The sequence below is a fragment of the Tubulanus polymorphus genome, chromosome 2 (assembly GCF_964204645.1).
Source record: "Tubulanus polymorphus chromosome 2, tnTubPoly1.2, whole genome shotgun sequence".
Classification (NCBI taxonomy): domain Eukaryota; kingdom Metazoa; phylum Nemertea; class Palaeonemertea; order Tubulaniformes; family Tubulanidae; genus Tubulanus; species Tubulanus polymorphus.
The window spans coordinates 10,809,456-10,824,949 of NC_134026.1; the positions used below are offsets into that span (position 1 = coordinate 10,809,456).

The 15,494-nt window shown below is 37.8% G+C and overlaps 1 protein-coding gene across 1 annotated transcript; it reads left to right on the plus strand.

The window, feature by feature from the left end:
- Positions 1-6,794: 6,794 nt before the first annotated feature.
- Positions 6,795-10,253, plus strand: LOC141898901 (uncharacterized). Its single transcript, XM_074785045.1, has 4 exons — positions 6,795-6,870; positions 9,203-9,418; positions 9,803-10,071; positions 10,161-10,253. Exons 2-4 carry the CDS (start codon positions 9,244-9,246, stop codon positions 10,251-10,253), a joined length of 537 nt encoding a protein of 178 aa, XP_074641146.1. The 5' UTR covers positions 6,795-6,870; positions 9,203-9,243.
- The last annotated feature ends 5,241 nt before the right edge of the window (positions 10,254-15,494 follow it).

Below are 15,494 nucleotides of genomic sequence, written 5' to 3' on the forward strand. Positions count from 1 at the left end.
CCAAACCGCATTGTTTTGATAGCTTTGACAAAGCCATGTTTATATACTAAAACAGCTTTCCAGGGTAATATTGCATGTGAGTCATTGATTGGTCTCTTGGCGAAAAGAAGCTGCTTCATTCATGATGTAATTGATGCATCCTCGCCTCATTGCACATACGTGCAATGGCTCATTTGAATAAAGAAATCAACAAATACAAACAAAATGGCGGTCTTTCTCGCCGATTTAAAGCTCAATTTTCGAGAATATTCATCAATCCTTCAAAACAGTGTAAAATGGATATAAAAACTATGATTTATCTTGACTGCACAACTCTGCTGATTCGATTAAGACCTATTTGAGGTATGCACACCCAAAATTAAGCGAAATATCCCAAAAAGATAGTGGACAATCAAAAATAAATAGTATTAAGTCCTACATTTTTCTTCAGATCAATTCCAAATTTAGTATGAATGTTCTATGGACCAAGGCCTATAAAGTTATAGTTTTTTTTTTGATTCGTCCCCCCTGGGGGTGGAATTTCTCTTTCTTCAAATCGCTACTAGTCCTTCAGTTTTAATCAGATCAAATTGAAATTTAGTATGAATGTTCTATGGGCCAAGGCCTTTAAACTGAAAGTTATAGAGCCATTTTTAGCCCACTTAGGAGTTAAGTCCCAGCGGGCTATCGCGTTCACTTTTCGTCCGTCGTCCATAGACGGAATCCAGTTATTTTGGAAAGTTTTGAAGACGCTTCAATGTAATGTCTTGATATTTGGTTTATACATGTATCTACCCTAGACACATCTTCAGCACAAAAACTGGCCTTCTCAGACTCAAGATGGCTGACTGGCAGCCATTGTTTTTCGCCAAATTCAGCACTTTTTACACATTTTTGAAGTTTTTGAGGGAAATTTTTGAAGGCGCTTTTATCAATTACCTTGATCTTCCAGATATATTTGTTTCCCCCAAGCGCCCATCAGCATGAGAAAAATTGGGTCGATTAGACTCAAGATGGCCGTCCTGTGACCTATTTGGTGCCCAAAAATGTAAATTTTTGCCTGAATTCTGAGTCCTGTAACATCCTAATGGTTTGCCATTTTTCATTGCAATTTGTGATGGGTATTCTTTGAAAATAGATATTTTATACCTGAGACAGGTATTTTTGATCAGCCAATTATGACGCAATTGGCGGCCATCTTGGTGTCATCATTACTCATACGTAGGTGGAAAAAAGTATTTCCACATTATAATGATACCTAAGCATATTTTTTTACCACAATCGATTTGAAAGTTGTACCTCATAACGTGTTATATGATTGTGGTGAGTTTCAAGGTCATTAGTTTTTGTATATGGCCACCAGGGGGCATTGAACAATGCAATAACTTAGTATTTCTATATTATATTTGTACCTATGCATATTTTGTTACCACAATCGAATGAAAAGTTGTAGCTTATGACATGTTAAATGATTGTGTTGAGTTTCAAGGTCACTAGTTATTTCATACAGTCACCAGGTGGCGTTGAAAAGTAGAATAGCTTAGTATTTCCTTATTATATTGATACCTAAACATATTTTGTAACCATGATCAATTGCAAAGTTGTAGCTCATAACATTTTCTATGAAATCTGTGAGTTTCGAAGTCACTGGGCTTTGCATATGGTCACCAGGGGGCATGGAATATTAGAATAACTTAGTATTTCCTTATTATATTGGTAACTAGGCATACTTTGTTACCGTAATCAAAAAATCGTAATAAAAAAATAACAAACAGTAGACTCTTATTTACCAAGTACCAGCAATCTAATTGGTCTCTTTTCTTTATTAGGGAATTGGCGTATATTTTCACATTCAAGAAAATACGCAATACGAATTTAGGATGTGCTATGAAAACAACTGTGAAGTCGGACATGTCACCACCAGAAATTAAAATCCAATTCGGTACGTGTAGAAATTCGTATACATGATTTTTTGAAATTTTCATAAACGATTATTTTATCACTGGGATCAATTTAGACTTGCATGATTTTAAGCCCACTTTGGACTTTAGTCCCAGCAGGCTATTGCGTTCACTTTTCTTCCGTTCGTCCGTCCGTTAGACGGAATCCAGTTATTTTAGGAAGTTTTGAAGACGCTTCGATGTAATGCCTTGATATTTGGGTTACACATGTATCTACCCTAGACACATCTTCAGCCCAAAAACTGGCCCAGTCAGAATCAAGATGGCCAACTGGCAGCCATTGAGTTCGCCAAAATCCCACTTTTAACACATTTTTGAAGTTTATGAGGGAAATTTTGAAGACGCTTTGATCAATTACCTTGATGGTTCGTATATATTTGAACCCCATTGGTCATTGGTTTTTGTATATGGCCACCAGGGGGCGTTGAATAATACAATAACTTAGTATTTCTATATATTTGTACCTATGCATATTTTGTAACCACAATCAATTGCAAAGTTGTAGCTCATGACATCATCTATGATTATGGTGAGTTTTAAGGACATTAGTTATTCTATATGGTCACCTTGGCATATTTTGTTACCATGATCAATTGCAAAGTTGTAATTCATGACATGTTCTATGATTGTGGAGAGTTTCAAGGTCATTGGGTTTTTGCATATGGTCACCGGGGGCGTTGAATAGTAAAGCAACTTAGTATTTCCATATTAGATTGGTAACGTGGCATAGTTTGTTATCACAATCAATTACAAAATCGTAGCTGCTGAAATGTTCTATGATTGTGGTGGGTTACTAGGTCATTGGTTTTTGTATATAGGTCCAGGGGCGTTGAATATTGAAATTGTTAGATTGTTGAGTATTTGAAACCACCTCCCAAGTGGGCATGGTGTCCCTGGACCCCTAGTTGTTTTCATAAATTTCATTATTTTTGTATCAAATTGACTTTTTAGCGGATGATAAAAAAGTGATCTTCAAAACAGAAAACCTGAATTCGCTCGAAATATTGCAGAAATTCAACGCAATATGTCGGGAAAAAGAACCCGGATTAATACCTCCTAAGAAAGTCAAGGCTAAATCTCCATTCTGGGGAAAGAATGTCTGATGTTGACTTTTAGAATATTATCTTTTCCTTAAATGCTGCAAAGAATTTTATCTATAGTGTAAAAATAGTTGTAAAATAAATACTTTTCATGGTATATTTTTCTTTGTGTCACTGATAGTCATTGTTTGGTCTTTTCATTTTTTGAGGACTGGATCGATAGCATGCTGCCAGGAGTCTAGTCTATTTTCACGATCGGATATTTTTCGGTAGGCCTTGCTTCCGTATATAAAAGTTCCAGGGGCAGTTGACTGTGCCTGGGCATTGAATAGAAGACAAGGAAATGCATTTCTCATACGTCAATCGGACACATTAGCGAGATTCCATCCTCGGAGATATTGATACATGCCGGCGCTAAAAGATGCAAATTCCGAGAAAATGAGTGTCAAGTCTTGGCGAAAAGGGCAACCAGTGGGAAGGCAGGGATCCGCAGGAACCTCCCTGACCACCGCATCAGCCAAACGTGCGGGGCTACGAGCGTATAGTGCGTACGGTTAATTTTGCCGTTTCGACATCTCCCCCTAGTAGTACGATAATTGTAGTAAGGTAGGCCTACTTATTTTTGACCCCGACCGTGTACTGCATTTTAAAGGACCCCTCAACCAACTAATTGTACGCTGAGAATTTAATACGGTTTAATAGCGACGATGTGTCTAAACTTAGATACATCGTCGCTACCGTATCTATTTTAAACTTGTATGAATTAAATCTTATGAGTGCATGAGAGACTGCAATTTAATGAAAATAAATGGAAAAGGACCCCAGAATTTGTCGAAAATGTTTATTAACTTTTGATTACTATCGATCATCATTATATTCATTGACAGATTTTCAATAAGTTGTATGTGGAGGTGAAATTCTGGATATGCGCATATTTGACTGCGTACTATCACGATGTTTTGAGGGAGCGCAAACAATTTGTTTAGCGTTATCACTGTTGAAATGCGCAAGTAAGAATTAAAAGTGATAGGCTTGTAATGATTTATCGATATAAATGTTCCAGTTACAGAAAAATTTGTCTTTTTCTACCCATCTCCGATAGAAAGGTCAGTGCCATAACGCATCAATAGCTGTCCTCTGGCAGCCATCTCTGCTAGAAAAAGTTTTGTCACATGATAGGTTCGCACAGACACCCATCATTTCTTATGTCTGTAATGAATATTTTGGATGTATGTTTTGATTGTTTCATCGCTTTTGACATTGGAATATCAATGTTTTTTAAAATCAGTACCATAACGCATGCATGGTAGAATGGTGTTCATAACAACTGTAGCCCATTTAAAGAAAATTGATAGATACCACATTTCTACGTCAGTCCCATATGGGAAAATATATAACGGGACGCGTATTTTTCAAATATAAGATTTCTTTTTACTATCCTTTGTCTCTAGATAGGTGTATACTGTGTTATTTAAATCCCCATTAACTTTTGCGATGAATGAACTCTTCAATCATGTCACCAAGTCGTGGGCATGTTGTCCTCGAACTCTAGTCTTCTACATGTCCAAACAAAATTTGATATCGAGTGATTGTTGTGTAATCTGTATGTTACAAGCAATATTGAGCCTGTTCCCTTACAGAAATTGGAGAAAAAACCACGTTCGTTGATTATTTGTAGGAATAAAGGTTTTTTCTTGACTATTTACAAGAATAGTTCGATCTCAAGCTCTAGAAGACTGCCTGTACGTGTATTCTGATTACTATACGTTATAAGTCACATCAAGTTCAAGGAGGGCAATATGCACGTCTATTAATGTTCACAGTTGATTCGTTCGGTTTTGGTTTGTAACTCCGCTGGTATTACCAAATCACTTTTGCTTAATGATGCATATTATTGTACACCGGTAATTCATTGTTTTTGTCCTTATTGGGGACAGAATCTCGAGATGAGTGATGTATGATCTGAATACTATATTTGATTTCTGGCCTATATGGTGAATGCAATGGGGTTAGCAGAGCCGTCGATTGGGTAAATGCGCTGTCATTGTCTGTCAAGCTCAATTTAATATCTTGTAAAAATTTTGTAAACGAAAGTCAATTTTATCAGATCTCAAGCAAAATGATACTGGTGTCATGTAATTCTGTATTATTTTTATACTATCATTATGAGATTTGTAATAATAATCTTTATTTTACAGAAGATAAGGTTTTTGATTGGTGGTTTGGTGCATTCTTAGCATCACGTTGAATTAACGTTTTTACGTTTGAGATGAACGTCACCTAAACTTTCATTGTAACCTGAAACTAACGTAATCTCTTTCTTTTAAACGTTTTTTCAACGTTGAAAAAGGACTCCGATACAACGTTTTTTTTGACCGATTCAACGTTGATGACTTACGTCATCTCAACTTTCATTTTAAACTGAAAATAAATGTCGGTGCAACGTTTCATTTCAACGTTTTTTAGATATTGAAATTAGGTTGATGCGTTAGCTGGGCTATTTCAAGAAACATCGTAGAATCCCATGTCACTGTCCCATAACGCCAATCCCATAACGTCGAACATGTGTTACGCGTACTGACATTGGCAAATAAGGGTATTTATTGCCCGTGGCTTATATATATATATATATATCGTAGAAAAGGTTAGGTTATAGGTTATGCGCTGCTGACGTACGTTTCTAATACCTCGAGGCTACTTCTGTCATATGTGAAAAACCTAGGTTGATCCCTTGAGTTTTATTTTGCCATCCAAGCCGAAAACACCACATTATCGAACAAGTCTCGTGGCCACTACGCTGTACATTTTTAAGAGACCAGACTAATTCAGGCCGTACACAGGGTACGGTGGGTCATACCGAGGACATTCGTTTTGCCCCGTGTCACAATTGAATTAATTCACGGATCAAAAAAAAAATATTCTAATGCTATCATAAAGGGACTGGAAAAAAGCGTTCGTTCGAATACGATACCCCTGGCTCTAACGGGCCTTCCTGACCCGTATGAGATCTCACTTAAACCACGTGTACTGCTTGGGAGAGCGATGGTCACGAAATTCTTGATCTCTCCTTAATTTTTATTCATCAGCTAACTTCTACTTTCCGTTCTTTGTAGCTGTCCGCTTTCATACTGGTAGCCTACTGCCATTATATTTATGAATGTCGTACGAGTATGATACTTGTACGACATTCATAAATATAATATGTGACTTCAAAATGACGCTGTGGGACAATGCCCAACTACGGGTCCTCCACATTACTCTAAAGAAGAAGAAGAAGAAGAGACTTGGACGAATAAAATCTACGTACCGGTATCAATATCTCAAAACCTTTGTTGGCCGTAGGCTTATTGTGCTTATTGAAAAAATTCAAACTTTATTGATCTGTAATGTAAACACTAACATTCTAGAGATGAACACAATAAAGAAACAATTAAGGCTAAAAAAATTGATACCTTGTTTCTCCGCTCTGCTGAGCTTAAATGTTGACCCGGCCGGCCGCCTATCTACCCTATACATTACTTTTTTTTTAAAAATCGTGATCAATTTTACCATAACAGACCCGGCCGCTAAAGAAATGAACTGTTTATAAATTTTATCATATTTTACAAAAATGACCCGGCCTCTGCGGAGAAACAAGGTATCATTTTTGTTTAGCCCAATACATACAATAGAAAAATAACGATGTATTCGGCCGTGATTCGAATTTCGAACGCGTGTTGTACATGTAGATGGCGCAATCGTACGAACTTGGAAATGAGTTGGCGCGCATGCAGAACCGTGTTGTGGGATTTCCCCCGCGCACACAATTCGACGTAAGCCGTGTCATGATAAGCGAAGTGAAAGTATCCCTCGTACAATGTGTCTCGTCCCATGGCGCACGTCTTTGCGAGGTAATTATAACCAGTAGGCATATACTACGTTAACAGGTTAAAGATTTATCTGTCATTTTTAGTTCTAACATTGGCTCAAGACACACCGCGACTCGAGAAACGCCGTCGTGTCAGTAACTAATGTAATCAGTGACAGTGGGTAAGTAAGCAGCAGGTCAGTAAGTGTAACACAACATAAACACTGAAGAAATTTGTCCATATCAAACTTCAGAGAATTTCGGGTGGCCACTTTTTTAACCTTTCTTTAGGCCTGTAGGCCTATGTAGTAGTCAGACAGGGGCTTGTCTGTTTTGGGGGGCAGGCGCGGATTTAGACGGTACCGGTACTCCGTAGGCACGTGCCACAGTCGCGAAAATCTCGTGCCTCCTTTTTTTAATGCCCAAATTCGAAAAGGGCACTTTTTTACAAGACAAGGCAGATAATTTTAAACAAAAAGCATATAATTCTTCAAGGATTTGCCACAACACAGTGGATTGTGGAATTATTAGAGTTGCAGCACTACTAGCTGGCTGTATTTTTTGTTCGTGGAAACCGTGCTTTCAATATCATTTGCGACAACAGGGTGAAAATATTTTCATTGTAGGAGCAGTAGGCCCTATTGATTGAGAATTTCACACACTTTTGGAGCCCACTTGGGACGTAAGTCTCAGCCGGCTATATCGTTCACTTTTCAACCGTCCGTTCATCCGTCGACAGAATCCAGTTATTTTGGGACAGGGCCGCAGGAACGAATTGTATATGGCAAGCCCAAAATAAATTCCAAGTTTGTGGCCCGTAATGGCGCAGTCGTCATCAGCGAGCACCGCAGATGCGAGGCACCAAAAGGGGATTTGGGGGCCCTCCCCCAGAAAATTTTGAAAAATTAGATGCATTAATTTAGGTGCATTCTGAGCACTTTCCACAGTGAAATTGGGAGAGGGGGAAGTGAATCTTGGAAATGGTTCCATCATGCAAATAAATTGTCTACCAAACTTCGTACATAGTGTATGAAATATTTAGAAGAAATGGTCACTCAATGAACGTGGAGTGTCTATTTGAGTCAGTGGGGAAAACCAACTACCATGTATATTCTTGATGAATCACCATGCAGGTGTGTGTGATTACAACATGAATTGTGCTTCACGGAGATTGTGTCAATAGACAGGTTTTCATAAAAATTCAATCAAGGGGAACATCTTGGGCTTTTTTTATTACATGGAGCACTGATTTTCTAAAATTCTGCCAAAAACTTCTGTAACAATTGTCCTCTCACCAGGACGCGATTTTTTTGTCACAAGAGAGTTTCCACCATCTTGTATGCAGTGGGCATGCTCGACATTCTGTAAACACAATCCACACGTGTGCGCACTACAGTATCAGCGTTTGTGGCCATCAACCCACTAACAAACCACGTCAAATACCTGCCAACCTTTTCTACGATTTTATTTTTACACCTTATGATTAAATAAATTTCTGACGTTTTCGCATTTCTTCGTGTATCAAGTGTTTCAAGCATACTGGGGGACCTCAGTGGTTAAGATGGATCTTTGAACATGATGAAAATTTGGAAATGTTAATTTTTGCCGCTCTGATTCATATTTCAACTCAAACTTTTGTAGGATTTAGACGTTAGGCCTTTAAATGATCGCACAAGTGATCGGCCTCGCAATTAAATCAAAGAAATGCATTGGAAAATGTGGTTTGGAAATAAACTGAATATTTTAGCATACATGTAGTACCGTACTGTATTCTTGAAAAATTGATCTCTGTGGGGCAAATTTCTAATTCATTAGACTCGTCAACAAAGTCTTTTCTGTGTAAGTTTTAAACAAATTGATTGTGTGAGAAAACACTACGTCCGTGTTTGATAAGCAGGTTTTCCATCCGATTAGTAGTAGACCGTACACATATTAGTGTATTAACAGTAGTGTATACATACACTTCTATTACACGGGCATACACTACAGTGACAGAGTTCTGGACGGTGTTCAGCGATTCCATGTGCATTTTTTTATAAATACAGCAGAGCATGCGCACTGCGAACAAAAATGGTGGAAACTCTTATGAAAAAAAATCGCCACCAGGACAAAGGATTCCTGAAACCATAAAAATATTTTTTCAATTCTTGTTTGCTATTTTGCACCCTACTTGATTGATATTGTAGTAATCATGCCGTCAGAAAGATCAAGGGTTGATAGAAAAATGGTTTTTTGTATGCAATTTGTAAGACACAGTATGCTCACTGGTTACCACATACAGTAATTAATTAAATTCTCTAAATTAGTGTTCGAATTAGTAGGGTTTTTTGATTGAAATTGTATTTTTTTTGTTTGACCATTTACTTTCTTTACAGGTTTTTGGCGATAACGCTATTGATAATCTTGTGATAGCATAATGGCTAGTTTTGGTTTGCCTGATGAAACCCCAAGTTTCGAAGAATATCTGCATCTCATGGCATCACTTCAGTCCCATAACAGTCACCCACAGATTCCTGAAGGTCTTGGGCATATGGCTGGACAATTTGCTCACGATCCTTTTGAGAACTTGAGAGGTTTACCTAGACCTGCCGGTAAGTATCTCATTATGGCTAGCTTATATCAGGCGGCGAAGTGACAGATATACTCAGTTACCTGTAAGATTTAACTTATATTCGTTCAGTTTGGTTTGTACCAGAGAAATGGTCAATATGCAGTCTGTGCTCATCAAGATGATCAGGAAATGGGAGAATGGTGATGAAAAAGTATTATGTATCTAAGGGGGTGGGTCCAGACTGCAGATTGGTGCGGTCTATATTTGAATTGATGGGACATGCTATTTTTATGATTCCTAATGTTCTGCATTGATTGTTGATTGACATTTACGGCAATATGTGTATATATTGAAAGCTTATGTCCAAAATGAAACAATGGAAGTTGATTGACTCAGTGAAAGTTTTACAATTATTAAATTTCAGGACCAAGTGTGGATGACTTAAGGTGTGAGGCTTACCGGTTGAAAGAACATGGAAATGCACTTTTTAAGGAAGGCAATTATGCTAAGGCATTAGATAACTACAATGAGGCATTTGGCATTGTTAATGTTCTACCAAGATGTGATGAGTTCCGAAATTTAACTGCTCTGTTATTGAGTAACAGGGCATACGTTTTCAATCGCTTGGGATTGAATGAAAACGCAATCAAAGACATTGAGCTCTGCATAAATCTTGATCCATCATGGATTAAGGTAAGTAATAAAGATTCCAGGCAGTTCAAGATTTGGAAATATAAAATCCCAAATCTACATTTTGATTATGAAATATTGAGTTTGAACAGGCTTCTGTCAGACAACCAGCCATCCGGGCATTCATAGCAAGGATTTGTGATTCCACACAAAACTCATATCTTGACGTTCAAGGGGGCCTCTGAATCAGTTAAATGATAAAAGGGTTTGGTGTGAAAGTGATGGAAAATGTATGCAATGAGGAAGGCTGATAAAAGGTAATTAATGAATATAATCATGTCACCTCGGTACATCCTCCCTCGGCAGGATTCAAACTTGATGGCATCTCTACACTTAACCATGGCACGAACCCCTGCCACAGTAGACCGGTTGCAGGTACATGCGCAGCTTTGCCACACAAAAACTTGCTGCACCAATCAGATTGCTTGTTGTATAATCACTGACGTAAATTTCACGGAAGAACTTTAAATGGGAAAACCCGGGCTGAAATAAAACAGGATATCTGATTGGTTAATAATGACAGGGTTTCGATGCCATTAGGTTCGAATCCCTACCGGGGGAGGATGCCTCGGTAGGGCTGGGTGACATTCTGTTTTACAAACATTCTGTTTTACATGCTTCTTTTCCCTCTCATTACCACTCTTCACCCTTCAAATAGCAATAATTTTTCCAAACTCGGTGGGTGTAATTGGATAGGTCCACTGATTAAACACTTTTTGAAAATCAAGTTTCTCATTTCAAAAGCCTTTATGGCGGACCTTTCATATTTCTTATTAGTGCTCTACTCACTACAAAATGATTTATCGATTTTGAATATTGGTGCCGAACGCTGGTGAGCTGTCAATCAAAGTATATATCATGGTTTTTGTGGTCGGGTTCGTGTGGTTAGTTTCGTTGCAATGTTTTAGTGGTTCGACTTGCACTTCATTTTCCCAGTTTTCTCTGTTATTTGACACAAGATAGCCTTGTAACTTGCTCAGTCAGTCTGAAATTTGTGGCGCTTTCCTGAATTAGTTAAAAGAAAGAATGAATTTATTTCTGAAAGGAGAAATTGAAGGTATTCTGTAAAATGATAATAATTTTCCCGCCTGATGTCATATCGGGATATCCCTTGACTTTGCGCACCGATATGGCTGTGGTGATCGGCCTTTCTAAAAAAAGTAAGTCATACTCATTGAGAGGTATGCCATTAGGGAGCGTCCAAAAATTACATACCTCTAATTGGGGGAGGGGGATTACTGAATTTTGGTACAAAGTGGTACATGGGGGGATGGAGGGGTCAGCAAAAAAGGTACGTACTTTGAGGGAGGGGTATTAATCAATCTTAGTATGTACTTTATGCACCAAACTCAAATGAAAAAAGCCGATACTGGTGTTTTATCGGCTTTTAGCGACTTGTTCAAGTGACTTGTAGTAGACTTCAACTGGGAATTCCCCATACCAGGTACCGGTATCGATCTTACACGCACTTGTTGGAATCAGGTATTTATGTTTTCTATATTTTATTTTGATTTGTGTTCTTTGCATCAATATAATTGGGGAGGGGTGGTCATGGGTGCCATGGTACGTACCTATGAGAGGGTCAGTGAACTTGGTATAGAGGTGGGGGAGGGGGGTCAGAAAAACAAGATATTGAGGTACGTAATTTCTGGACGCTCCCTTACCGGTTGTATCGTAGGCCTAGAAGCATTATTTGGTGAAATTCAAATCAACAATGTAAAGTATATTTGGTTATGAAATGAGGCCTGAGCAAGGATATAAAACCAGCACTTTTCATGTGCGTAAGCAGCTAAACGTTTGTATCGTTATGCAGATGAATTTTAAACAATACTAAATTGCGTTAAAAAAACACCCTATAATTGGACCAATATTGTGTAATATATGATTGGTTTCGAGCTCTTCTTTCGGTGCAGCTTGCTCGCAATGATACTGCTCTTGCGTCTAAGGTCTACATACCAGGATGCCTGTAGCTTGCACAGGCTTCCGTTCGGCGTTAGGTACATTGCCGGTAGAGCAGAAACTAAGAGGAGAGTAGTAGCTATTGCTTCTGTCCGATGAACAGATTTCACTCAAGTCTCACACCAGGGATGAAAGTCTTCCGACCATAGACAGATTTCCGACCTTTTATTCCATTTTCTTCATTCCTGAGATCGGTATAAATCGCCTCAATCGCTTTAATCGCCTCAATCGCGCGCATCACATCGGAACGCTCTCTAGTTAGGAGTGCTCCTTAAGACGGTTTTCGGCGGTGGTTAGCACAACTGTGGAGTTGGAGAAACCAATATGGTGTCTCATTCAAAAAAGCTGCTCTAATTCAGGCCCAAACTTTTAACATTTTGACCGAAAAAAGTAGGCCTAAGTTTTTTTTTTGGCTAAAAGTTACTGATTTTTGTTCCCCAAAAAATTCTGTTCAGAAAAATATTTTCTGACTTCTTCAATATGGGCCGTTTTCATCCATGTTACATGTGGTCGCGGCTGGTGTGGAATTCTCTGTTTCGCTATTACTGCATTTGCATGTGAACAGATTGTGGCCTAGGTATATACAAGTTGAATTGATTTGAATGTTTCTGAAATTGTTTATCTTTTGTTGCTAACCCAAGCACATAGAAAGATTCTTTCTAGTTATGTCCATCAATTGAAAAAAATCAAGTGAATCAAAAATCAATTGAACTTGAACTGATCTTGAACTTCGGAAAATTGCTGCGCATGCCTAGTGGTTTTCGCCGCATCAATACAGCCACAGGCAAAAGCGGAGCCGTTTCATCCCTTGTTATTTTGATATAGTAAGGCGACCGCCTGATAATGATCATCAATGACCAATTGTTTATCTGAACTTTATGGCGGATGAATTAACAATATCAACACAAGGTATATCTGTGATATTTTGAATTCATTTGCAGTTAAAATTTAGTGCCATTCTCGCGAGATTATCAACAACTTCCGGGTTTTATTCTAAGATTATCAATTGTACTTCAAGTTTGATTCCTCTGAAATCCATAGTTGATTTGGTTTTTGGGAGGAATCAAATCCAATTACATGCATCAACAAGAGCCCCAAAGGCCCCTACGGCCAGCCTGTGTAATATTCGCTTTCCATGAATGATACAATTTGTGAGTTATACGTGGCAAAATACTCTTTATGCTTCAATATGATTTACACAGTACAATCGTGTTTTTATAATCGCGTTATTAGCCCACTTGGGACTTTAGTCCCAGCGAGCTATTGCGTTCACTTTTCGTCTGTAGACAGAATCCAGTTATTTTGGGAAGTTTTAAAGACACTTCAATGTAATGTCTTGATATTTGGGTTACACATATATCTACCCTAGACACTTAAGCCCTAAAACTGGCCCTGTCAGATTCAAGATGGCCGACTGGCAGCCATTGTTGTTCGCCAAAATCAGCACATTTTACACATTTTTCAAGTTTTCGAGGGAAATTTTGAAGACGCTTTGATCAATTATCTTTATCTTTCATATGTATTTGTATCCCACAAGGGTCCATCAGCATAAAAAAAATTGGGTTGATCAGACTCAAGATCGTTGTCATATGACCTTTTTTGTGCCAAAAATGTCAACTCTGTTCCGAATTCTGAGTCCTGTAGCTTCCTACTGGTTTACCCCTTTTCATTGAAATTTGTGGTGGCTATTCTATGGATAGGGATCTTTTATACCTGAGACCGGTATTTTTGATCAGCCAATTATCACGCAATTGGCGGCCATCTTGGTGTCATCAGTATTCAATTGTAGGTGGAAAAAGGTTTTTCCACATTATATTGGTATCAAAGCATATTTTGTTACCTCAATCAAATGCAAAGTTGTCGCTCATAACATGTTCTCTAATTGTGGTGAGTTTCAAGGTCATTGGTTTTTGTATATGGCCACCAGGGGTGTTGAATAATACATTAAGATCATGCCTTTCCATCTCATTAGCTGAATGTGAAATAATATAGAATTGGCTTTGATGCATTTGTGTTCAAAAAGTAAAATGGAATTAGTACAGTTGTTTCTTATTCTTAAGAATCTAATTACATCCACTGATCTAAGTTGGGGAATTTTGGGTTTTGGTTGTACCATGCTTCCATGTGTAGTTTGCTTCGCTACAATTACTCATAAGCCGGTGTAAATAAAATTGATAGATTTGTATGATAGGTGTTGACAAATGGCCATCTTGGATTCCAAAATGTAGATTTCGTTGATAATTTTTTTTCGCTGATAACTCAGGGTTCGAATTTCAGGATGGCAATCGATGGCTTTTGCTGACGATGTATTAGTACATAGCCGTTGATGTATCTTTGTACCGACGGCTTCAAAATGTCGTCTATTAAATTTCTTTAAAATTCAATTTCAATCACTGACACCAGATTTTGTAATCAAAATTCTGTAAAAATTCTGAAAAGTTTGACATGTAATCGAAAGTTACAGCAGCTGATGCCTTAACTGTTTGCCGTATGGTGCTGCCACCTTGTAAAATTCCTGTGCTAGCGCCAACTACTGTTTCCGTACAGTGCTGTCACCTAACAAAAACAACTGCTATAAACGTGAATTTTGATCTGAATTTTTAAACTTCCAATACATGTAGGCCCAACATTCATTCCTTCAGTAGTTTAATTTAATAGTTATGCACAGTGCCATATTCTATCTTTGAGAAATTATTGATTATTAGAATATAACTATGTTATAAGTTCTTTCAATAATTTAGTAATCAATTATTCAATTTCAATCACATATAATTATGAACTGACCCAACTTAGTGTTTAATATTTACAATTATTGTTGACAATATTGTAATTGATTTGATATACATTTAAATCTTTAAGTCAAGTAACCAAATAACATTGAATCTCTAGAATTAGTTTTCAATGTTCATGGAATACATATTTAACCAAGTTTTCAAGATAGGCACTTGCTGTGGTGAGAGCTAGACATGCTGTGGATCGCTTCCGCCATCCCCAGCATTTCTGAAAGTAACTTGCTGTGGATGACAAATTCTGAAATTCGAACCCTGTAACTGTGAATGTTTTGAAAGTGGAGCATTGATATTTTACATGAAAATGTTAGATAACAAAAATATTAATAGAGAGTCTCGATCATGATATCATCAAAAATGTTTGACAGGCAACCATCTTTAAATCCAATGAACATTTTTCCTTTTAATTGAATGCATAACAATTTTTGTGGGATTCGAATCTTTGCCGTTCAAAGTAGGTTTTTAGTTAGCCTCGCAATATGTGGATGCCGAACCTCGGATTGGGAGTTTATTTTGGAATGCTCAGGGGAAAAGCAAATACCTAATTCTAAGAGACTAATTTTTGATGAACATAACATTCTTTTTGTAGGGGTACTGGAAGAGAAGTCAATTTTTGAGAGGAATAGATGATTTCAGTGCACTTCACTCATTACTTGATGGTCTTGTTAAAGCAACTGC